Source organism: Loxodonta africana, chromosome 14 (genome assembly GCF_030014295.1).
Source record: "Loxodonta africana isolate mLoxAfr1 chromosome 14, mLoxAfr1.hap2, whole genome shotgun sequence".
NCBI classification, from domain to species: domain Eukaryota; kingdom Metazoa; phylum Chordata; class Mammalia; order Proboscidea; family Elephantidae; genus Loxodonta; species Loxodonta africana.
The window spans coordinates 73,984,631-74,010,794 of NC_087355.1; the positions used below are offsets into that span (position 1 = coordinate 73,984,631).

Sequence of the window (26,164 nt, forward strand, 5' to 3'; positions counted from 1 at the left end):
TTTCTCTGACCCTCTACTTTACCAAGCATGATGTCCTTCTCCAGGGACTGGTCCCTCCTGATAACATGTCCAAAGTATATGAGATGTAGTCTCACCATCCTCAGTTCTAAGGAGCACTCTGGCTGAACTTCTTCCAAAACAGATTTGTTTGTTCTGGTGGTCCATGGTATATTCAATATTCTTTGCCAAAACCATAATTCAAATGCATCAATTCTTCTTCAGTCTTCCTTATTCATTGTCCAGCTATCACATGTATATGGGCGATTGAAAATACCATGGCTTAGGTCAGGGGCACCTTATTCCTCAAAGTGACTTCTTTGCTTTTTAACACTTTAAAGCAGCAGATTTGCCCAATGCAATACATTGTTTGATTTCCTGACTGCTGCTTTCATGGGTGCTGATTGTGAATCCAAGTAAAATGGAACTAGGACATGGGTATTTTGGGGAGCTATTATTCAGCCAAAAACAAGGTCTAATATTTTCTTCCTGAAAACCTCCTGTGTTGCATGAACTTTACTTTGATGATGACTGATCCAAATGCCTCTGAGAGGCCAAACCCAGGGGCACCTACCAGGCTGGTGCTTCACCAGAAAGGTCTCCTGGACCATCCTAGGCCAGGCTAACAAGTCCCACAGTCTCTACACGCATATTGTTTTATATAATTTGTTAGTACTCAGAACCCAAAGCAGGGAACGCTAGAAGAGAGGATCAGTTTATCCTTATTTCCTCTGAATCCTTTCTAGGTGTAACCATGTGAGAAGAGGTAAGCAAGCCTGTGTGGCTTAATCTCTGAGCACAGGGTGGCTCAACTGGAACCCTGGAGGAACCTGGGAAGTCTCATCTTGTCCCGTGTTCATCAGTATCTTCCACGATTTCCCATAGCCTCTGAACTATCAAGTACAAAGCCTTCTCTGTTGCCTGAAGGCCTTTCACTAGCTGACCCACATCTATCTGTGATCCTCTCCCTGAGCACCCCCTAGTGGTACTTTAGAAGCTATATTGTTGTGTGCGATCCAGTGGATTTTCGACTCATGCAGACCTGATGTGACAGAGCAAAACTGCCCCACAGGATTTTGTAGGCTTTTTTTTTTAATCTTTTAATCTTTGCAGGAAGGAGCCCTGGTAGCTCTGTGGTTAAGCGCTAAGCTGCTAACCAAAAGGTTGGCTGTTTGAACCCACCAGTCGCTCTGCAGGAGAAAGATGTGGCAATCTGCTCCTGTAAAGATCACAGCCTTGGAAACCGTATGAGGCAGTTCTACTCTGTCCTGTAGGGTTGATATGAGTTGGAATCAACTGGACGGCAACAGGTTTGGTTTTGGTTAATGTTTACAGGAGCAGACTGCCAGGGAGCAGAGCGCTAGGTCTTTTCTGGGTAGGTTCAAACCACCAACCTTTCAGTTACGAGCCAAGCGCTAAGCCATTGTGCCACAGGGCTCCAAAGTCCATTTAGGTGTCTAATCACAGGCGCTGCCTGGCCACTCTGTGTTCATGCACACCTTGTTTCCTTTGCCCAAATGACGATCTGGCAAATGAACCTTGTCTACCAGGAAACTCATCCTTTAAGCAACTTGTCCTAGCTCACTGTTTTAGTGAAACCTCCCCTCAAATTATGGGTTCTCCTCCATACCCCCTTTTTAACACTAGCAATCCTGTAATCACTCTAGTCAGGACTGGCTACATAATGTGCAGGGTCCAATGCAAAATGAGAACGAGGGCCCCTTGTTCAAACATGATTAAGAATTTCAAGACAGCAACAGCAGAGGGTTAAACCAAGCCAGGGGCCCTTCTGAGCATGAGGCCATATACTAGCGACTGCATGCCTGCCCTTGAAGCTGGCCCTGATCCTAGTGAATCTGGTCAGGACATTAAGGGCAGACACTTCATCTGTAACCCTTATGTCCCTAGGCCTGGGTCAGTGCCCCCACAGAGCCACACAAAAATGGCTGTTGGGTGGATGCAGGAGAAAATGAGTGAGGAACGTTGAGGACAGTCTGCATTTTACAGATAGCTGATTGTTCAGCATGTTTGTCTATAGGTCTTTCCTCAATATGCTTCAAGAATTTCTTTATGATAAATGTGTTTAACAATTCATATGAATTTAGCTTGACTTTATTTGTCAAGCAACATTTAAGGAAATATAAAACCACGCAAGTTTTGTAGAGAGGCATGTATCACGAGTGAAGTAAAGGTAGGGAACTAAAATATTTGTGGTTGTGGTCACGTAACCAATGTCAAGTTTCGTTGACACATTCTCGAAAATGTGACGGGCAATAAACAAATGAAAAAATAGGAATGGGAAAATGTTCAGCTTTTCGTAAAGAAAATGAGGTGAAATCCAGGAACTACAGCAGCTCTCTGCCTGCCTCTAGGTAAATGAATGGCTAGGGCTTCCAGAAGCGCCCTAGCTTGGGTGGTTCTCGCTCTCCCCGACCCATTCCCAGACAGAGACACTAGGGAAAAATCTACCTGGATAGAATTCCCTAGGGGCTCAGCAGTTTGCATAAGTTGTTTATTAAGTGTTAGGAACAGAGTATCACTTTGCGTATACTGTATTAAGTACAGAGGCTCCTTTGGGGTTTTAATTTAAATAAACTTACCCTTCATGGAGCTTTGTCTTCTTAATCATTAATCCTTTCTGCAACCACAGAAGAATGGAGGGTTTAAGGTTTTGTTAATGCACTCCGCAGTAAGAGGAAGAGGGTAATAAGGGGAGTCACGTGTAACACTCATTTGGTAGTAAACCAGGGGTTGATGGACCTTTTCCTGCCCTGCAGGTGCTGATAGGCCCTTGGGTCTCTCCTTCCTGGTCTTGGCTGCCTGACACAAAAGAAGCAGAAATGGAAAGGCTTTGCAATAAAAGTTCTGAGTTACCAAAGGACAAACCACACTGTCCTGGTGGTAGCCTTCCACCTAGCCACCCCTTCCACTGATTTCCCCCCAGGGTCCCTGAGTGGTGCAAACTGTTAATGTACAGCTGCTAACCTAGAGGCTGAAGGTTTGAGTCCACCCAGAGGCACCTCAGAAGACAGGCTTGGTCTACTTACAAAAAATCAGCCATTGAAAACCCTGTGCAACACAGTCTACTCTGACATGTATGGGGTGGTCATGAGTCGGAGTACGATTCTATGGCATCTGGTAACTCGTAGTCACTGATTCTGGGCTATTAGCCAGCAGTGTTTGTCCCTTCAGTGAGCTCTAAACTATATATCAGTATATTCTATTTACAATTGTTGAAAAAGAGCTCTAGTATGACTATATTATATACTTCATCACATATATACAGATAGAGAAATTAAAGATATGACATACAAAGAAGAAAAGAGAAAAATTCAGCATTTCCCCTTTTTACCCACTGGACCATCTTGCATACTCATGCACCATTTGAAAGACTCCTGAAAGCCAGTGTTTTCAAATTGTGCTTGAAAGCAGCATAGGATACAAAAACCTCTGCCGTCGTGTCGATTCCGACTCATAGCGACCCTATAGGACAGAGTAGAACTGCCCCATAAAGTTTCCAAGGAGTGTCTGGCGGATTTGAACTACCAACCTCTTGGTTAGCAACTGTAGCACTTAACCACTACACCACCAGGGTTGCAGCATAGGATAGTTGTTAAAAATGCAGATTCCAGAATCAGCTGGCCTAGCTGGGTGACACCCTTACTGTGACTTCAATATCCTTTTCTTTAAAACATGGTTAATAACAGTATGAACCTCACAGAGCTCTTAGGAAAGTTAATACTGCATTGAAATCAGTGCTGGGCTTGCAGTAAGCGCTTGATAAATGTTTATTATTTCTTTCTCAAAGCCACTATTTAAAATGATTTTTCTTTCTCTCTTTTTCAAACAATCTAGATGAGAGGGAAAAGAAAGAGAAGTCTGGGAAGACTTCTTGAAGGAGACAATCCTCACCCTCAATCTAAATTATCAAAAACAGTAAAGGTTTGCTGGATGAAGGTAAAGTCAACAACAGTCAGCTTAGGCTCTTCTTATGTAAAAGGTATTGTCTTAGGCCGGGTTCTTTAGAGAAGCAAAACCAGTGAAACGTATACATTTATAAGTGTATATATATGTGTGTGTATAGAGAGAGAGGCAGAGACAGAGAGAGATTTATCTCAAGAAATGTGTCACACAGATGTAGAGCTAGCAAATCCCAAGTCCATGGGTCAGGCATCAGGCATCAGGCTGGAGGCTTCTTCTGACTCACATAGCTGGAGAGGCTGATAAACCCAAGATTATTAGGTAAGACGGCAGGCTGTTGGCTCACAGGCTGTGGAGGCCAACGAGCCCCAAGATCTGCAGGCAATATGGCAGGCTGCTGGCTCAAGGCTCAGGAGCCAGAGGTCAGATAATAACAAGCTGGATGTGGGATCCAGAGTGAGCAAAAAGCCAGCGAGCTTTGCCAGAATGTACATCTGTATTGGACGCAGGCCACGCTGCTGAGGAAACTCCACTTACAACTGATTGGCTGATCACATCAGATCACATCATGGAGACCATTACATTATATCACAAAATAGAGGATAACTACCTCATTACCTGTCAAATCACATCATTACATAACTAACAAACTACTGAGAATCGTGGCCCAGCCAAGTTGACACACGATCTTAACTATCATAGATATTATTTAAACATTTTCATAATGTGCTCTCTGCTCTTATATCTCCTTTTCTGTGTTTCATCTAAACCCTTCTCCAGAGCCTCTGTGTTGTTCCCAGGGACCTTTTCTCCTGCTGCCCAAAGGAAGGTCACTTAATGGCTGATGCTTATTCACCTCCCTGGTGCTGTCCTCTATTATGGGAATCAAAAAGCAAAACTAATTCATTTCCCAGCCTCCTCAGCAGTCAGGCGTGGCCATGTGGGCCCTTTCTTCCCAGAGAGGTAGGTGTAAGTTCAATGGGGAAGGCTCTTCTTGTTTATTTTTGCTCTTCCCTGCTCTTCCCGCCTAAATATGCTCATGCAGCCTAGAAGTGCAGTGGCCATCCTGAAACCAGCAGGATGAAAGGGTCACGAGAAGACTGATAGAAGAAGCCTAGTCTACTGAGGATTCCCTGAGCTGCTACACTAGTCCTAGGCTTCTTTTTACATCAGAAATTGATTTAGCTGCTGTGTGTCAGGGTTTCTATCACTTGCTGCCAAACACACACACCTGGATTAGCCAGGCCAGTAAGTAGCGTCTAATGGAGATGAATGGAGAAAGTCCTGTGAGGAAGAGCAGGACCCTTGAAGGCTGGGCATTCAAACCATCTGAAGTCTCAAGTACTTTCCCTGGAGGCATCAGCTTCCTTGGTGCTGGTGATTGCTGCCATCCAGTGGAAACGCTGTGAAAATAAACACTATTTTTCCTTTGATCTTTCTTCTTTTTTTCCTTTATTCATTCCATCATTTGTTCATTCTACAAATATTTCACGATGGCCTGCTATGTGTGGTAGTCAGTAAAAATACGATATAAAGGCGGGTTCTGTTCCTTTGCCCCTTAAGCCTTATACACTTGGGGGAAAACGAAAAAACCAAACCCACTGCTGTCGAGCCGATTCCGACTCATAGGGACCCTATAGGACAGAGTAGAACTACTACATAGAGTTTCCAAGGAGCGCCTGGTGGATTCAAACTGCCTACCTTTTGGTTAGCAGCTGTAGCACTTAACCTCTACCCCACCAGGATTTCCCACTTGGACGAAGATAGCCATTAATCAATAAATCAAAAATAAAAAAAGTATGAATGGAAAGTGCTAAAAGGGAAGAGTATGGTGCACTGATTGGCCTGAGCTCTGAAGGTTAAGCTGGGATAACCAGGTGTCATGGATTGAAGTGTAACCCAGCGCCGTATGTCCCCCCCAAAATGTTTGAATCAATTTGGCTGGGCTGTGATTCCCAGTATGGTGTGCTTGTCTTCCCTTTTGTGATTGTAATTTTATATTGAAGAAGATTAGGGTGGGATGTAACATCACCCTTACCCAGGTCACCTCCCTGATCCAATATAAAAGCAGTTGCCCTGGGGTGTGGCCTGTACCTCCTTTTATCTCACAAGAGATTAAAGGGAAGCAAGCAGAGAGTTGGGGACTTCATACCACCAAGAAAGCAGTGCCAGGAGCAGAGTGCGTTATTTGGACCCTGGGTCCCTGCACGGAGAAGCTCTTAGTCTGGAGGAAGATTGATAAGAAGGCTGACAGACAGAGAAAGCCTTTCCCTGGAGCTGATGCCCTGAATTTGGACTTCATCCTACTTTATTGAGGAAATAAACTTCTCTTTATTAAAGCCATCCACTTGTGGTATTTCTGTTATAGCAGCACTAGATGACTAAGAAACCAAGTTATGAAGGAAGTTTTCTGGGCAGTGAGAGCAGCTGTGATAATGAGATCTAGACATCCAATAGGGGAAAAAAAAAAAAAAAGGTAGACAGGTTTACCTGGAGGAAGAAGCATGTAGTCTATACTGCATTATTTAACTAACCAGGGTGTTGGACTGACTTTGGAACAGAAGGAAGCTTCCTAGAGAAAGAACAATTTGTATGCTATGGCTTCTCCCATTCCCTGACTGCAAATAATAAGGGGAGTTTCCATTTGTATGGGGCCTAGAAAACAATTTCCTTACTATATCACAGCTTTTCTATAGACTTTTCCAACATACAAAAATAACATTTGTTCATTATATACGTATTGTAATTATTAAGAAGTATACAAAGGAAAATTTGAATCACCTATAAATGCACAATATATAGGAAATTGCTCACATTTTAGAGACTACCCTAGTAAACTTGCTTATATACATAAGTAAATAATACGGTGTCACTTATAGGGTTGCTATGAGTCGGAATCAACTCGACAGCACTGGGTTTTTTAGTTTTGGTGTCACCTAAGGCATAATGATATATTTTGCAATTTAATACTGCAGAAAGTAATCTCCAGTATCATTAAAATTTATTGTGATTGTCATATTAATAATTGTATAATATTCCATCTACAGGATATACCATAATTTGCTTAACCATTCACCTATAGGTTTAAGTAAAACAGCAAGGACGATTTTAGTTTTATCCATCTTAGTCTGAATTTCTGATCATTTCTACACTCCTGGAAATGGGTTACTGCTCGATTGGGTATGAGCATGTCCACGTTTCTCAATGCTCAAAGCAGTCATTCTGTTAGTAACTATTTGCCAAGTGTTGATTTAGGGTCAGGAACTATACAAGACAATGGAGATATAGCAGTGAACAGAAAAGGAACATTGCCTGTCTACGAGAAGATTATTTGCTACTGGGGGAGATGGAGATGGCATATAAGAGTAAACAAATAGCAAACAAGCACTAAAGTGGAAAATAACAGAAGGGAGAAGAATGACACATTTAGAGAGAGTGGTTAATGAAGTCCCCTCAGAGAAGGTGAGATTCAGACAAATCTCCAGCCACTGTATCATCTAGGGAGAGAGCATTTCAGGCAGAGGGAACAGCAAGTGCAAAGGCAAGAGCCAGAGAAAAGACGGAGCCTATTTTAAGGAAGAGAGGAGAGGCTGGTGGGCCTGGAGCAGGGCTTCCAAGCAGTTCATTCCAGTTGAAACCCCTGCTGAGAACTTGCATTTCTAACAAGTTCCCAGGTGATGCTAATGCTGCTGATTAGGGACCAATTCTGAGAACCACTAGTAGAGCAATGGTTCTCAAAAATTTGTTGCACCTAAGAATCCCCTGGGGATCTTATTGAAATGTAGGCTGTGATTCTCCGTATCTGGGGTGGAAATGCAAATTCTCAGTGGAATTTCAAACCAGAATGAACTGGTTTGAATCTCTGGCCCAGACGGTATTGAGGGTGGGGAATATTCTCTCTCAGGCTGAGATTTAGAAGCCAGATCATGCATAGCCTGGTGCACCAAGGGAAAAAAAATCTTATTCTATGAACAATGAGTACACAGGAAGGGTTTTTCAGTAGAAGAGGGATGTGATCAGAAACTGTTTTGAGAACTCTCATCCTGGTTGGTATGTGGTGAATAAAAAAGAAGAGTCATAGTGGATAGGCAAGTGAGGGGATGGCTGCAGTAATATATATGATAGAAGGTGGCTAAGGGAAGCAAGAGAGGTCAACTAACTTGGTATATACTTTGGAGGTGGAGCCCATGGCAGCTGACTATCAAATAGCTATAGAAAGTTGAGGAAAAGGGAGGGGGAGGGTGATCAAATATAATTGCAAACTATGATTGAGCGAATGGGTGGATGGTGGGTAGTCTGGTACAGTCATGTACATGGGAGTGTGGCAAAAAGAAATCTGTTTTAGACATAGTAAGTATGAGCTGGCCATTAGACACCAAGTTGAAATATCAAAGGCACAAATGGCACTAGAGTTGGAATACCGGGCTGAAAGTCTGGGTGGGAGATATGAATTTGGGAATATCATCTGAGGTGAAGGGTCAAGGAAGAGATCATCAAAAATGGACAAATGGCAGCATGTTTACATATTGATGGGAATGATCCAGGAGAGAGAGAGAGAGATTGAAAGTGCAGGATATAGAGGGAATTACTGAAGTGCTTAGGGAACTCTGAGGGATAGTATAAAACATGCCCCAGAGTTATTCCGGCTAAGGTGTGTGGGAACTTCCATCAGCCACTGGTTGAGGGCTGCTCTCTGTAGAGTGTGGGTGTGCATTAATTCCCCAGCATTTCTGGCCTGCCAGATTGGCTAAGTCAATTCTGGTGGTTAGAGAAAGTCTTCAGGCAAAGATTTTCAAGTGCTTGTTTTTAGAATATGGGGCACTTGTACTTTGTCTCATATGGTTGCTGTAAGTTGGAATGGACTCAACAGCAAATTTTTTTTTTTTTTGGTTTTGTGGTTAGAAGTCATTGAGTTGGTACATAGGGGAATGGTGAGTCCTGAGCGTATATGGAACACCAAAGCATCTTCTACACTAGTCCTGCTAGGTCCTTTCTCCATGGAACCTGAGTCTTAAGGACAAAACTAGGGGCGGGGGTGGGGGGAGTGGGAAGAGGGAAAGAAAAACAAGTCTGAGAGATGTCAAGAAACCTGAGTCTTAACCATAGTCTAGTATCTCCCACAGAATCCCAAACCAAACCTGCATTCTGACTCATAGCGACCCTATAGGGCAGAGTAGAGCTGCCCCGCAGGGTTTCCAAGGAGTGGCTGGTGGATTCAAGCTATTAACCTTTTGATTAGCAGCCGAGCTCTTAACCACCGTGCCACCAGGGCTCCGTCTCCCACATTGGGGACTTCAATTAAGGTTAACTTCTCTGGGTCTCACTATGGGGTGCGGGTAGTAAACAGAAGGGGTGGTACTTCCTTACAGGTCTTATTTTCAATTATTTGAATTTATCTGTAGAGGAATTCCCTTTGTCCTCATTTAAAAAACCAAAAACCACACCCTTTGCCGTCGAGTCAATTCCGACTCGTCAACAGGTATTTAGTATCTGCTATCTAACGATTTCAACTTGTTACATTATAATGTACTTCTAAAAATCTTTTTTTAGTAACTACTTCATACTAGTCACTGTGCAAAAGCATTTTATATATTTCTCTAATCACTATAGCAATCCTCTGAAGAAGTAAATCCCATTTTATAGGTGAAGAGTCAGGTCCTGAGACCTATCATGTGTACTGGAACTCGGATCCTTCTGACTTCCAAACACTTGTTTCTTACACCGCAAGACAGGGAGATGGTGATGACTATCTCTGGATTAAAGGGAATGAGGAGGCTATGTCGGATCCTTCACTCTTAGTAAACACGGTGGATGCTGATGCTGACCTGAGCGGCATGAGACTATGGGAAGCATTTCTTCAAATTCAGCCCATCATTTCAGGTTCACTTTTCTTTTTGGATTCGTGAGCAGCATTGAAGAGTGTGCATAAGGGTGGTGGAGAATATCGACTAAATTGAAGTCTTTTAGACCACAGAATTCCTTGGTAACATTAATTTCCTCTTAGGCTACGGCAGGTAATGGTCAACCACAATAAAGATGGCGGCAGAGGCTTCATCACGGCACAGGGGACGCCTCTCGCTCCAGTCGCGTCAGTTGCACCTAGTTCCGGCCGGTTCCTTCACACTACTTCCGGCCCCACTGCTGTGGCTTACGCTCCTGTGCTGCCGCCGGGGTTGTGTGGAAGGAGGGGAGCCCACGGTGACTAGAGGGAGTCCAGCCGGCCGAGAGAATCGAAGAAAATGTGAGCGTTAGCAACATGAAGCCGGAAGGTGGGAAACCCGGGACTGTTGTCGCAGTTGTGACTGAACCTCGGTTTACCCAGCAGTACAGGGTCTATCTTGAGAAGCAGCAACTCCTGGATAGACAGCACCGTGTGGTAAAGATGCCGGATGGCACGGTGGCGCTGCCTGTGCTGGGAGAGACCCTCCTGGACCAGCACCTGCAGGAGCTGAGGAGTCGCGTGGCTCCAGGCAGCACCTGTATGCTGACGCAGCTCCTGCACCCTGTACCTTCAAAGGCGGCCCAGAGTTGTTCACCTGCCCAGCGGCTATGTCTTGAAGTGAGTCGCTGGGTAGAGGGCCGAGGAGTCACGTGGTCAGCTGAGTTGGAGGCTGATTTGCCCCGATGTTGGCAACGGCATGGTAACCTCTTGTTGCTGAGTGAGGACTGCTTCCAGGCCAAGCAATGGAAAAATCTAGAACCAGAACTCTGGGAGACTGTTGCCTCGGCACTTGGCGTCCAGCGTTTAGCGAGACGAGGACGGATATCAGCGGATGGCACTCGAACTCCAGCAGTGACTTTGCTGCTGGGCGACCATGGCTGGGTAGAGCACGTGGATAATGGAATCCGATATAAGTTTGATGTGACCCAGTGCATGTTCTCCTTCGGAAACATCACCGAGAAGCTGCGAGTGGCATCACTGTCCTGTGCTGGGGAAGTGGTGGTGGATCTTTATGCAGGGATTGGTTATTTCACACTGCCGTTTTTGGTTCATGCTGGTGCTGCCTTCGTCCATGCTTGTGAGTGGAACCCCCATGCTGTAGTTGCTCTTAGAACAAACCTTGAGATCAATGGAGTCGCAGATCGGTGCCAAATACACTTTGGGGATAACAGGAAGCTGAAGCTTTCCAACATCGCGGACAGAGTGAACCTGGGGCTGATTCCTAGCTCTGAAGAAGGCTGGCTCGTTGCCTGCCAAGTGCTACGACAGGATGCTGGGGGCATTTTGCATATCCACCAAAATGTGGAATCTTTCCCTGGGAAGAATCTCCAGCCTTCTGGAAGCAGTGGAATGGAGGAGGACCAATGGCCTTATCCTCAGCAAATTATCACCAACCAAGGGAAAAATAGAACTACCAGCGATTCTGGGGGAAAAATGCTGGCAGGTGCCACCAAACCAGAGTGGAGAAAGTGGGCGGAATCTGCAGAAACACGCATTGCCGCTCTTCTTCAGCAGGTGCATGGGAAACCGTGGAAGACACAGATCCTGCACATCCACCCAGTGAAATCCTACGCTCCCCACGTGGATCATATAGTCCTGGATCTGCGATGCCGCCCCTGTCCTCTTGTTGGTTAGAGGAGATGGATCCTGGGCAACTAGGGATCCACACGTGAGCAACCCTGAATGCATCAGCTCAGGTAGGTTCTCACCCCTGGCTCTTGGTGATCCATTTTAATATTCAAAAGGCTTGAAAGCAGGCTCCAGACTGATCCTAATCTTTTCATCTGTCTTCCACTGCTCACATTGAGAATGAGATACATATCTGGGAGAAGCAACATGCCTCATTGAAATGAGGCCCAGCTGCAGTCCTGAATTCCTAATTCTCCAGTTCTCTCTGGCTTTGGGCACGTGGTTTTAATATTCTTTTGGCCTTGGATTTCCTCATTTGCAAAGTGAGGGTTGCGTTGAACTGTCTCGCGTCTGTTAGCTAATGAGCAGTTGCACACAGGGCATCAGTTATTTTAGAGTGAAAGATGCAGTGCTGTGTCCCAAAGATCACTCTGGCTGCAGTGTGGAGAATAAACTGGAGGGAGGCCAGGATGGAAGCAGGGGGACCGGTGAGGAGGCTTCTTTGGTTGTCTAGGCATGAGGTGATAGTGACTTGGACTAGGATGGTGGCAGTGGGAGGTGGATAGATTTGAGAAACATATGAGAAATAAAATTAATAGAACTAAGCAGTAGAATCCAAATAAAGGCACTCTAACTGTGCTGCTTTGTTTTCATGGGTAAATTAGGGAGGTAAGGGGACAGAAACTACTCGTATATTAAACCCATTCCCCTACTTTAGCATTAGTTCCTGGGTGGCGCAGATGGTTAAGCGCTCAACTGCTAACCGAAAGGCTGGAGGTTCAAACCTACCCAGAGGTGCCTCAGAGGCAGAGGAGTATGTAAGGCATGGCAGTTGTGGCACATGGTCTGGGCGCACTTGAGGCCTCCGCCCCCCAATAATCCCTCCCATTAATGCCCAACTTCCTTCCTCAAGCACGGCAGACACAGAGCCATTGGCCTGGGGGCGCAGAGGGGGCCACTTGCAAGTCCATGGGGGCACCAGACAAGGCACGGAATGACATTCCAAGGTGTCACAAATATGAAAGGGGCTAGACCGAAGCAGCTGGACAAGAGGGGGAAGGCATCGCTGCTATCAGCATCTATTCATCTTAAAATTGGGGGTGCAAGCAACTTAGAGATGGCCCCTGGGCACTTGAAGGAGAGGGCACAACTTAGAGACTCGTTAAGGGGCCTCAGAGGCAGCGTGTCAGTGTTTGCCATAGGCGCTATTTTCTGTAGATACGCCTCTTCTTGGAAGACAGGCTTGGTGTTCTGCTTCTGAAAGGTCACAGCTTTGAAAACCCTATGGAGCACAGTTCTCTGCACACATGGGGTGACCATGAGTTGGAATCAACTCGTCGGCAGCTAACAACAAATGAGCGTTGGGAGAATGTCTTATGTATCAAGGTTCTTGTGGTAGAAGAAGCGTAAAGAATCACCACCTTAAATCATAGGGAAACTAGAGCTCCCCATCCCCCCCAAGCTTGTGCAGTTACTGCCAATAAAAAAAACCCAAAACACCCACTGCCATCAAGTCGATTCCGACTCGTAGCGACTCTATAGAACAAAGTAGAACTGCCCCATAGGGTTTCCAAGGAGCACCTCGTGGATTCAAACTGCTGACCTTTTTGTTAGCAGCCATAGCTCAACCACTGGGCCGCCAGGGTTTCCTGCTGCCAAGAGTGAGCTATTAATAAAGTCCTGATTAAAATCTTAGGTTCTGACAGGCGTCACACGTCCTTTTCATCTCCCTTCCTCGGCTGACTACGTTAGGGACAACCCAGGGAGCGAGAGCTCTTCTGCGGTTCTCTAGGACAGTGTATCATATGGTGTCTGCCACCACCATGGCTTCCCACTGGGAGGACTGATTCTTGAGACTCACTCAGAGCTCTGTTTTGGTGCTTTCTGAAGCCAGCTGGACGTTTGCTTGATGGAGGAAATAGAAGCGTGGCTTTATCAGAACTGTGCCTAGCATTTGGCTGCCTGGAGTTGGGCTGGGCTGCTAGTCCTGGTTTAGCAGCCTTGGGTTGGTGGTGTTTGTGTCATTCAGCAAATATTTATTAAGTGCTTACTCTATATAGGAGCTGCAGGGAATATAAGATACATTAGATACAGTCACTGTCTCTGAGGAGCTTACAGCCTAGCAGCAGAGTTAGCACAAGTACTCAAATAACTGTTATACAGCAAGTGCCACGTGGGAGTGACAGCCATGTTGTAGTAGAGCAAAGGGAGGAAGACTAGTTCTGAGGATTGGACAGGGAAGTCTTCAGAGAGGTGGTATTTGAATTAGCTCTTGAAAACTGGGTAAGATTTTTTTTTTTACTGTTGTAAAAATATATGTAACGCAACATCTGTCAATTCAACATTTTTCACATTTCATGACTAATTCAGTAACTGAAATGGGAAAAATTACAGGTCAAAGCCCTGGAATGAAAGACTCAGAAGAGCCCTTTCAGGAGCTTGATGTGTGAGATTGGATTATTGCCAGGACTGTGGAGAGCAACACATATTCAAAGGAGCATGGTTGGCCACGATCTTTGAGCTGGGCATCTGTAACTTTTCCCGTTCCGGTTATTGTGCCGGTTCACCCACATTTTAAAACTTTGATTCTGATCTGACTGTGCCTCCTTGGCCATGACTGAACCAGGAAGCTCTGGTTCTCACTTGTGGGCCCATACCACTCTCTCCTCAAACCAAAATGTTCAAGATGCCAAGCTGTGGCTAGAGCAGTGTGGGGAGGAAGGCAGATGAGAAACAACAAGCGAGATGAGTCAGGGAGCCACGTGTCTTGGGTAGTTGCCTTCCTGCCATAGCTGTGAACAGCCAGCTGATGTCACAGGCACCCCGATGAATTCATTCAGCCAACAGTTGTTGAACTCCAGTTGTATATATGACTCCGTGAGTGTACAGTGGTAAAGAAAGATTGACATGGGCTGTCTTCATAGAATTTAGGTTCTACCTGATTTGATTCCTAGCTCCTCTATTTTCTGTGTGACCTGTGGCAAGTCATGAATCAAGATTTGGTTTCTTTGTCTGTACACTGGAAATAGCAGTTGTACATATCCTATAGGATAGGTGTTAGGCTTAGATGTGTTAACATACGTAAAGCTGTCATCACAGTGACCGGCATAAAATGAATACTTCTTTCATTCATTCAGTCTTGCATAAGATGAATCACCATTTTCCAGTTTACCTGTGGGGGACTGTTATGCGTCTGGTTGACTTAAAGCAGACTGTCTTTATTGTTTTGGGTCCTTATTTTGAAAAGCCATTCATTGGTTAATGAGGATGCACTGTGTGCTCTTGTCAGGCACTGTATTGGGGGCCAGGACATAGAGGAGACTAAAGCTGAGTCCTGCTCTCAATGGGATCACTATCTGGTGACGTGGACCCAGAGGAAACAATGTCAGTACTGTGTACTCAGTGCTGTTAGAAATCAGCAGAGGTGTCTGTGGGTACACATAAGGGAGGTCCATGTCCGGGGATCTCAGCTGGGGAGGTGGAAGCAGGGATGCCGGAACTGAGAAGTTAGGTGTGAATGGAAGGACATAATCTTAAGCCTTTCCTCTACTCAAGTGTATTCATTTACATTGCAGTTTTCTCAGAGGACTTGCTGGAGAATAGATCCGCCTGGTCAAGAAGAGGCAACTAATGGAACCAAGGAAGAGAGAGTGGAAGATCCAGGAGGCTCATGGAGTCCTTGTCACGTCAATCCAGGAATTTGAAAAAGTCCTGAAGGCTTCCTTTCTGAGCTTCAGTACTAGTTACCAGTTAATGCTCCCACCTGATGGACGTGTGATTAAAAAAATAATTTTTCAAAACTTCCTCAACCTCGAGCTGCTCTGTTTATTCATGCCATAATTTAAATAAGTTATGTGCACACACTACTATATAAGTACATTGTATACATTTTAAATACATAAACAGAAAATGATGTTTAACATTTTAACATAAAAATGGTAAGAAACAAATAAATAGGAAATTCATCTCCTATTCTGGCATGCACATGAGAGGGGAAAAAAATGTCATTCTGAACAGCCCTGGGCAAACTGTAAAACTCATAAAACTAAAGCATTATTTTAAGTGACTGTAACTATTTAAATGTTTAAAAAACTAAAAAAAAAACCCAACCTAGCTCATACATTGCTGGTGGGACTGTAGAATGGTACAGCCACTTTGGAAAACAGTTTGGTAGTTCCTCAAAATATTTAAGATAGTTCCATATGACTCAGCAGTTCCACTCCTAGGTACAGGTTTCCCCCACTATCCAAAAATAGAGCGTTCCTATGAAACCTTTTGTAAGCCAAAATGGCATAAAGCAAAGAATCAGTTACCATTAATTTATATGGGAGAAATTTTTCAGTATTCCTAGGCCCAAAAAATAACCTACCAAATCCCAAATCATACCAAATAATACATAAAACCTAAAATAACACTGTTGTTGTTGTTAGGTGCCGTCGAGTTGGTTCCGACTCATAGCGACCCTATGCACAACAGAACGAAACATTGCCCGGTCCTGAGCCATCCTTACAATCGTTGTTATGCTTGAGCTCATTGTTGCGGCCACTGTGTCAATCCACCACGTTGAGGGTCTTTCTCTTTTCTACTGACTCTGTACTCTGCCAAGCATGATGTCCTTCTCCAGGGACTGATCCCTCCTGACACCATGTCCAAATAACACTAACATGTAGTAAAAGCAGGAATGATAACGTTCACAGACACACTTCAAAGCTATGGCAACTTGATGCCGAGACGCTGAGTACAGTTCCCAGGGAAGGAGCTTGGCAGGCAACACCACTCCTGCTGCTCGGGGTGCAGGGTGCGTGCTGCCTCTTTAACAGCTCGCTGCAAAACAAAGCTGTACACAGTTTTTGTTTGTTTTCATTAAAACTTGACATGAATGTTCATAGCAACATTATTCATAATAGCCAAAATGTAGAAGCAACCCAAAAGGCCATCAACAGATGAATGGCTAAGCAAAATGGAATATTCAGCCATAAAAAGGCTGAATGAAGGACTGAAACATGCTACCATGTGGATGAACCTCAAAACCATACATTGAGAGAAGCCAGACACAAAAGGCCACCTTCATGATTTCATTTATATGAAATATTCAGACGAGGTCAATCCAGATAATGGTTTTGCAGAATGCAGATTATAGTTGCCAGGGCCAGGGAGAGAGGAGAATGCAGAACGCCTGGTAAATGGGTAAGTTTTTCCTTTTGGAGTTAGGACTGTTTTAGTCATTGTGTTACTGAATTACTTTGAAGTGGTGAATTTTATGTAAATTACACCACAGTAAGAGATTTTTTAAAAAGAAAAAAAAAATAGGCCTTCTGGGCTTTAATTAATTGGTGTTCTGAGTGGACTGCAGAAGAGCTTTTATCCTGCAGTCTGACCTTCAAGTCAAATCTCCATGTTCTGTTTAACAAAAAGTTTCCAGGAACCAAGGAGCCAGAGTTTTCTTGACGTAGAACCATAGAATTTTTGGGTGAGAAAAGGCCCCCACTTTCTCTTCCTCAGCTGGGCACCACTGTTGCCTGGCCCCAAAGCTTAGATCAATCTTCACTCTGTTTAGTAGCCCTTTGCATGAATAAAACCTATAGATCTTTAAAACATTCCAATATTTTTGCTCACAAATAATGCAGGTAAAAAAAAGAGGAAATAACATTTCTCTGTCCTATTCCCCACTTCCATGCCAGCCTCACGAGATAAGTACTATTCACAGTATGGAGTTCATTTTTTCGATTCCTTCTAAGCCCACAGGTATTCATATATTGTCATTATACTATTAAACATACAATACATACTGTTCTACGTATCTTTTAATTTTGTACTATGTTATAGGACAACTTTCAAGATCTACAGATCTTTGGGATTCCTTTTACTCCCTGCATAATTTTCCATTACATAGATATATATGATAATTAATTCAATTATTCTTGTTTTTAGTGTTTATTTCAAATAGAATACATAAACTTTTCTTATTGTAAGAATATCAGATAAATACTGTGAAGTTGATTTTGCCAGGACAGAGGGGATGCACATTTTCACTTTAATATGTATAGACAAATTGTCCTCAAAATTAAGTGAGTTTTTTAAAAAGAGCATTACTTTCAATTTTGCTCCTAGGTATTATAAATATTTATAATCTTTGAAAGTCTGATAATCTAAATATACTATATTATTGAATTTGTTGTTAATGAATTACACCACTTAAAGGTTTATAAATCTAGGTATTCTCATATATTTTGCTCAAACTTGTCTTTTACCAAATTTTTATTATAAAAAAAAATTTTAATTTATCTCAGCATCCAGACTGAGACAGTGACGTTTAATTATAATTTCAATTCCCAGACAAAGCAGGTAGTAACAGTTTGGTGTAACTCATCAATCTTAAATATTTATATATTTAAAAAATTCATGGGATATGGTAGGTCAAAGACAAAAACAGGAGAAGTGTGATGGAAAAAGCTTTTTAAGTAGATGGTGGCGATGGCTGCACAACATTGTGAAGTAATTAATAGATTGTACACTTAAAATGGTTAATATGACAAATTTTATGTTATATATTAAACACGAAAAATTTTTTAAACTAGACAACCAAGGAAATTCATTTTTTTTTCATCGTGTATCTTTTAAATTTGAACCATGTGGATGTATTAACTATTTGGGTTTTGTATTATGTAAACTACACTGGCTTAAGAAACAATATTATTAGAGAAACTAGGAAAAATTAGTTTTAAATTAAATGTTTCCAACTGTTACAAGAAGAGAAAAATATTTGGTGGTAGTCAGGGATTACTCTACCTAGAGTGCTAATTAGGAGGTTTATGAGAAGGACTTAATGGTTGGAATTTGTTTACCTAATCGAAGTTCCTCTGCCTTGGAGAGTTGCTCAGAAACAATGTGATACAGTCAGAATAGCATGAGTGTGGGTATCAGGCAGAAATACAAAAAAAAAAAAAAAATTTTTTTTTTTTTTGTCGGTAATTAACTTTTTTGGAAGTTTCAACTTCCTCATTTGTACAACGGGTGAAATCTTAATCGGGTTGTTATAAAGATTAAACGATATAACATCCAAGTGCTACAAATGTGTTGGTTTATTTTTTCTTCCTTATATAGGTGTGCTGAACTGAGACAGATTGCCATGTGTGAATTAAAAAAATAAGTCTTGAGAAAATGTAGGTTGCAAAGGAAGAACTACCTGTAGCTGAAGCTCCTCTATGTTTGGTTTGACAATCTCCTATTTCTTATGAGGGATAAAGCCTCTTAGTATCTCAGAAGTTTTAAAAATCCTTGGACTAATAGAGTTTCTCTCTCTTTTTAAAAGATGGTCAGAATGAGAATGCTTTAAAACCTTACAAATATACTCTAACAATGTTCCCGTTGGTTTTCTGTGCGCATTTTCATCTCATACTCAATTCTAGCAAATACATTTTTAAAAGTGTTTTTCTCTCCACTACTTATTCAGCACTTGAAAATCAATGGATTACTTTTTCTTTTAGTAGTAAATATCTTTATACAATATATTGTTTGTATATTGGTTTTGTAATAAAAGGTCACCCACCAAGGCCCATTAACACTTATGGATATATTTCTATTTTATTTTATTGTGCTTTAGCTAAAAGTTTACAGAGCAAGTTAGTTTTTCATTAAAAAATTTATATCCAAATTATTTCATGACATTGGTTGCAGCCTCACAATGCATCAGCCCTCTAAGGAGACTGATTTTCTTCAGACTTGCAATGGGAGAGCACCCAGAAGTCACCCCTGCTGAGAATCTGCATTTCAAACAAGTTCCCAGATGATGCCCTAATGCTGCTGGCTAGGGACCTGTCTGGGGATCTTGTTAAAATGGGGCGGAAATGCAAATTCTCAGCAGGGGGTCAACCCGGAACGAACCGGTTGGAAGCTCTGGGATTTAGACGGGCACTCATGAGCTCAAACTTGTGATTTTGAAAGCTTATGCTTGCGACAAAATGATGAATGAGTCCTAAAAAAGCCCTGTGCTCTGAAATCCCCGGTAAGGCACTGGGATTCCTTGCATTTGGGGGAATGGGTACTTCCCCCCATCCCATAGACAGAGGAAATTTTGGGAAAGACATGAAGACTAGTATGAACCAAAGAGTTTTGTCTTCCAAGTCACATGAGGGAACACCCACAGGACTGGAAATCTGAGGAGCAGAAGCAGATGAACCCTTAAGAGGAAAAGATGTGTGCTGGTCTACCTCGCACAAGTTGTCTTTCAGAAGGCACTGATGAAGAATGTAAAGAGGTGTGCAAAAGAGCTTGTCAAAAGACAATCAAAAGATTCTAGGCTAGGACCCTAGCAACAGAGGCGGCAACTGCAGCCCTAGTGGACCTGGAGGATTCTCCATTCAACAAGGTAGGCATGGGATCCAGTCTCAATATTTTGGGGGAGATGGGAGTGTGATGCCAGCATAATGGATGGGAAGTCCTTACAACTCCGAGCAGCTGGAGCACCAAAAGAAACCAACAGCCCAGGTTCAGTTACAAATTCTCTTTCGTGCCATGGCCAGAGGGGAAACCGTCTCTGCTGGCAGAATTCCTCCTTGCGTTTTGGATGGCAAAGGTGCTTATCAATGACCAGTGGTGCACGGGATACCTTTAGCCCTACTGACTACAAGAATGTGTTTTGCTGCATTTAAAAGAAATAAGAAGAAACCAAACCACCAGGCAGAGGGGTAAGAACAAACCTCAGTTAAAGAAGAGAAACCAACCAAGTGACAAAGAAAACAGCTCAGGAACTTTGGAGGTGATTGGTGCCAGGGTTGTGGACCAAGAAGGCAATGTTGCTGCATTGCATCCAAGTGGAGGTTTAGCCATGGAACATCTGGGTGAGTAGGTCAGGCTGCTCTTCATAAATGTGGGTTCTGGGCTAACTATAACAGAGCACATACACCCTAGCTCATGGCTGTGACCATTTCAAGGAAATAGCGGATTAGCACTTTGCTGCCCAGAGTGTGTGCACAGGCTACAAGCCCAGCATGCTCACTAAGCTCTGCTGGAGACCGAGACCAAGTTCCTCGACTGACCTTTCCTGGCAGGTGAGAAAGGTGTGCCACAGGAGTGATCACTCTGAGGTCTGGCAAGTTTTCTGATGAATGTGATTCCTCACATAAACAGAGGTACATGGTGGAGTTCTTGGGGAGTCAGAATGAAAAGCATGTATGTTGGATACATGCCAACTAGTCTTGGGAAAACCCTGATGCAAGTTTCAAGACTTCCACTTGGAGCATGGGAGAGTGAACTGGAACAGGAAGTGGGGTTTGTCTCTTGGAGAGCAAGGTGATCACTACCTACAGCGCTAAGCTTTTCATCACCTGAGAAGTAGGGGTTCCAACAAATGTGTTCGATGTTTTATCTTCATAATGTCCTAGTTTCTAATGCAAACATGGGTCCTTTAACTTAGATTCTTTGTCTTCCAAGTCATCTTAGGAAACACACCTATAGGTTTATGATCTCATGTATTTCACTACTGTGAAAATTAAGACAAGGCCTGATCAAATCATCTACCTAAAATGTACATGTTGTTTACAAAACTAACCTCAGGCTCTGAGATCATAGTCTGATTTCTATTATGTAAGAATACTCAGTAAGACTATAGAGTATTAGAACAATCGAGTAACATTCGTGATTTTTGCTATACCTTCATTCCATCTATACTATTTACTATTTTTCTTTAAATAAAAATCACTTTTTTATTTCAGATTTTTGCTATTTTAAAAGGACTAGGGTTGCAATGAGTCAGAATCAACTTGATGGGAATGGGTTTGTTTTCCTTTTTTTTTTGGTTACATTATTACTAAACAAATGAAGCATTTGCTGACTTTTCCAAAGTCTCTCCATGCTTTCAACAACCCCCACCACACACACACACACACACACACACACACACTCAAAATTAAATGCATTTAATCTGGGGCAGAGCTGGTGGTGGCTGGTAGAGGATGGATGCTTAGGAATTAATTATTCCATTTGCCACCCTCCCAGCTGCAGGTTCCAATCTGTGTGGGCAGCCCGTATTCTTTTTCCTGTGTCCAAATTGTACTGTATCAGAACAATATTGGAAAGAAACTTTTTTATACATACTTATACAATGATCTTTTCTAGAAGTCCCCATTTTTCTGTTGAGCTGTTATTTTTATTGATTTATAAGAAATATTGGTTCTGTGTCAATTAATGAGTTACAAACTTTTTTCTAGTTTGGTATTTGTTTTTCATGTCTGTTTTTGTGGTTTTGTTTTGTTTTTTGTTTTGAGTGGGAAAGCTGTAAAAAAGTGGTTCTTTTTATGTAGTCTTTTTCTGAGTTTCTGTCATATTTATATGATACATTGAAATATCTTGACCAGTATAGGCACGGTCTTACATTCAGAAGAAATACTAGTCTGATTTTACAAAGCATTGAAAAAAAGGTTGTCATTCATGAATTTTATGATTTCTTGACTGTCTTCTGTGTGCGAAGCACTGTTGTAGACACTGAGAAAACAGCAACAAAAAAAACAAAATCCCTCTCCTCAGAGAGATAAGTTAACAGGCAAATATATAGTATTTCACAGGGAGAAAAAACAGTGTTAAGTGTAGAGGGAGCCTGTTACTTTTTTACAGAGGATGGTAAAGGATAGCCGGTCTAATAACCAGTAACAAGTTGCTGCCAAGTTGATTCTAACCCACGGTGACCCTGTACGTGTCTGAATAGAACTGTGCTCCATAGGGTTTTCAATGGCCGATTTTTCTGGAAGTTGATCACCAGGCTTTTCTTCCGAGGTGTGTGTGGTTGGACTTGACTCTCTCACCTTTCAGTCAGAATGCAATTTTGTTAATTGTTTGCAACCCAGGGACTTGTCTTCTAATAAGGTGACATGTAAATCCTTTCAGAAAATCTTGTGAAGAGGTCTGTGGGTGGGTGGAAAGTTGCATTCCTAACACACTTTCCTAAATGTTCCTTTAAATGTACTGTTTACCTCTTTCCTGCTGTCATACAGCATGATCACTAGGCTTCAATTTTTGGCCTCATTCATCCAAAATTGTCATCAACTTAAATCCACTTTCTAGATAATTTCCTTTCACCCCCCCTGATTTCCTCATTATATATTTACTCATTTCTCCCTTAGAAAATTCTCTGCCCTTCCTAATGTAAATTCATCTGGTCTGTCTCTACCTGTATCAGTTCTACTAAAGCTCTGAGATGCAAGCTTACAGCCCAAGAAGGTATTGGGCCTACAGCCCAATATACATATTCATTCTTTGCACTCTTTAGCAAGGCCTGATTCCCCAAGATAGTTAAAACATTCACCTTTTAAAAATTTTATTAATAACAATTAAAGCTTTGTTCCATATGGTAATTATTTTGGTGTAAGAAATGGACAAGGAACTACCTCTATTATATTTTTCTCTAAACGACTACCTTATTGTCTCATCACTGGTTTGTAGATTCTGGAGTTAGATCACCTGAGTTCAAATCATGGTTCTACCACTTTACTAGCTGTGTGGCTTTTGTTCAATGACTTAACCCCTCTGTGCCTCAGTTTCTGATTCTGTAAAAATGGAGATAATCACTACTTCATAGAATTGTTATGATGATTAAAAGAACTATTACATATAATGCACTTAGAACACATGTAGTAAGCTTATAAATATTAGCAATTATTGGGAAGTTAAGTTTAGTAACATGAAATTAAATCATTTTTGTGGTCATCTTTTACTGCCTTACAAGATTATTTTTGCTTTTTAAAAAATTTTAATCATACGATTTGCAGTTCATGAACATACTGACATGTTTTCTTCATCTCTGAAGGCAAGATAATCCTAAAACGAATTATAAAAAATCTTTTAGAACTGAACATTCACTGTATGGGAAGCTTTCACTGCCATATGGGCACTTAAGACTTCTTGTGGTACTAGTGTAAGGTCAGCAAACTTTTTCTGTAAAGGGCCATTTAAGACATTTTAGGCTCTGTGGGCCATACGGTCTGTCACAACTACTCAACTGCTGTTGTAGCACAGAAACAGACAATACATAAACAAATGGATGTGTTTCAGTAAACACAACAAGAAAAACAGGTGGCAGACCGGATTTGGCCATGGCCCGTAGTTTGCCACGCACTGTACTAGGGGCCATTGACCCTGATCACTAAGAAGATAGATGAAAACCCCAGAAACCTCTGAGACATGTCCTTGTAATAACATGACGTTGTCTTACCAGTGTACTAGAGATTAAAACAAAAACAGAAACTTTAGTAACTCTATGCTTGAAGGAAATAATACGATGGTGAGATGGGGAGGAGGATTCCAACCAAGTTCTTGTTTCCTACTGCTCCTACCACTAAGCAGACTGCTCCGGCCACTTCCTGTCTCAACCTGCCCTCTGGTATGGCCATGTAGAGGTATATGATCCACTAAGCTCGACCAATCTGATGGTCTTTCCTAGGATTTGCAATCTTGAGGAAAAATGAAAATAGCTCTCTAATAAATTTCCTTTTTAAGATAGCCCAGAATCAGTTCTATTGCTTGAAACAATGACTTGACTGATGCAAATGTCAACGGAAAATTCAAACCAGTTCTTACACATCTTACATCTATCTTAGGTATCTGGTAGCACAAATAGTGTGCACTCGGCTACCAACTGAAACGCTGGTGGTTTGAACGCACCCAGCGATGCCGCAGAAGAAAAGCCCTGTCCATGTGTTTGTGAAGAAGATAGTCAAGAAAACCCTATGAAACTGAGTTCTACTCTGTAACATATGGGGTTGCCATGAGTCGGGGGCCAACTTTATGTAGCCAACAAAAACATCTATCTTAAGGCTTTGAAAGCTACTAAAAAGCTTTTTGAGCCATAAAGCCAAACAAACAGATTGTTAGTGTCGAACACAGGTAATCTATGTATATAGAGTTTGTGTGTCTCTGTAAATACACACACACACAGTGTTCTGGGTAGACTCAATATAAAGGTACATAGAGTTCAACATTCAAATCAATGTAGAAAATAGGCAAACATTGTATTAGTGAACTGAAGCCATTTCTTTCAAGAAGTATCTTTTATATTAAAAATTCCTAAGAATTTCACAAACTACCCCATTAATACACATTTAGTTTTAAGTTAGTAATTTAAAGTACTTGCTACTTTGTTTACCTTATCAGGATCTTATTCAAACCTTCATTTTATAGGGGCAGAAAACCTGACCCAGAGAGTTTTAAGACACTTGCTTGAAGTCATGTGTAAGTGAACTAAGAATGACCCACCGCCACTTCTCAAAGCTCTTGGCCCAGGATATAATTTAGTCTGAGTTTGAAACTCTTACACTATTAAAAGTTGTGCATCAAATTAAAAAAATTAAATTAAAAAATTAATAAGGACCAAGGTATTTATTTTTAAAGTCTTTTATTTACTGTTTACTACATTACCAAAAAAAAAAAAACAGAACCTTGTTGCTATGGAGTCGATTCCAACTCATACCGACCCTATATTAAACTTTTAAAATAAAAATGTAAAGAAAACCCATGAGCTGTTTTATTACCTATTTCACACGATCACAATACAATGGTATACGCCTCTGGTCTCCCCGCCACCCTCCTGTTTTAGATTAGTCCTTGGGGACTCTCTTCTCCATAATGGCATCCCCTTTTTTTTTTTTTTTTTTTGCTTTAAATTGCAATCAGGGCAGAGTAACAGGTGGGTTGAAAAGCTAATTCACAGCTGAGGTTCTCTATGTAAGTCTTCATTAGTCCTCTCCCCTGACCAAGTCTGCTTCCCTTTGGGGATTTTGTCATAACCACGAGGCTACTCCCCAGACAAAAATTAACCTGGCAGTGGTTAACAGACTGGACTAGCAAAGGTGATGACAATACTGACCATACTGCAATAAGCCAGGCAAGCTGCAGTAGGATCTTGAATTTGGATAGTGACAGTGACAACAGAAAGGAGACGGGTACAAGAGACTGTGAAGAAAGATGGATAGGAAGTGGCTGCAATTTGGCTATGGGTGAAAAGAGGACGGAACCAGATGCCTCGAGTTTTGAGCTTCAGGGACTTCTGGGTTCAAATCCTGCTTGTGACTCTTACCAGATCTGGACATACACACTAGCCGCCCACTACTTACTACCTCTGTGATCTTGATAACTTATCTAAGCCCCAGTTTCCTGCTCTGTAATACAGGGATAACCAAAAGATTTAGGTAAAATGTAAAACTTAGCACAGTGCCTAACACAGAGCAAGTACCAGATAGATGACAGTCATTAATAGCTGGGTATATCAAAAGAAGGTTAAAAACATAAGACTCGAGTAAGAAGTTTGGGTGGGAGTTTGATAATTCTACCACATATACCTCCACCCTAAGAAAGGGGTTTAGGAGAGGTTTAGTAACTTTCCTAGCAATGCTCCTGCCCTCTGGGGATCCTAACTGATAGAGGCTAACCACCCACACAGAATTCAGAATTCTGATAACAACTAGATTGCAGTTTGAGCTAGGAGCCTGGGTAAGCCCGACTTCTTGCTTCCTATTTCCTCCCTCTTCATCTAAGATGGCTGGGTCTACAGCGCAAACTCTGACTTCACACACCTCAATTGATAGAGAGGGAACAGGATGACAAGAATGGACAGACCATGTTAATTACATGGATAGGCAAGTAAGCATGAGTAAAGAATGGCCTCATCTGCCCTGAGGAGGAAAGAAG

The 26,164-nt window shown here is 42.2% G+C and overlaps 1 protein-coding gene and 1 pseudogene across 1 annotated transcript; both read left to right on the forward strand.

Annotated features, from left to right (window-relative positions):
- The first annotated feature begins 10,034 nt into the window (after nucleotides 1-10,034).
- TRMT12 (tRNA methyltransferase 12 homolog) lies at nucleotides 10,035-15,288 on the forward strand. The gene is made up of 2 exons (XM_010588482.3): nucleotides 10,035-11,556; nucleotides 15,064-15,288. Exon 1 carries the CDS (start codon nucleotides 10,175-10,177, stop codon nucleotides 11,492-11,494), a length of 1,320 nt encoding a protein of 439 aa, XP_010586784.1. The 5' UTR covers nucleotides 10,035-10,174; the 3' UTR covers nucleotides 11,495-11,556; nucleotides 15,064-15,288.
- A 122-nt stretch (nucleotides 15,289-15,410) lies between these two features.
- On the forward strand, nucleotides 15,411-23,968 carry LOC135227637 (threonine aspartase 1-like; annotated as a pseudogene).
- The last annotated feature ends 2,196 nt before the right edge of the window (nucleotides 23,969-26,164 follow it).

Coding starts and splice junctions, on each gene's coding strand:
- TRMT12 (XM_010588482.3), top strand. CDS start 10,175: ATGAAGCCGGAAGGTGGGAAACCCGGGACTGTTGTCGCAGTTGTGACT.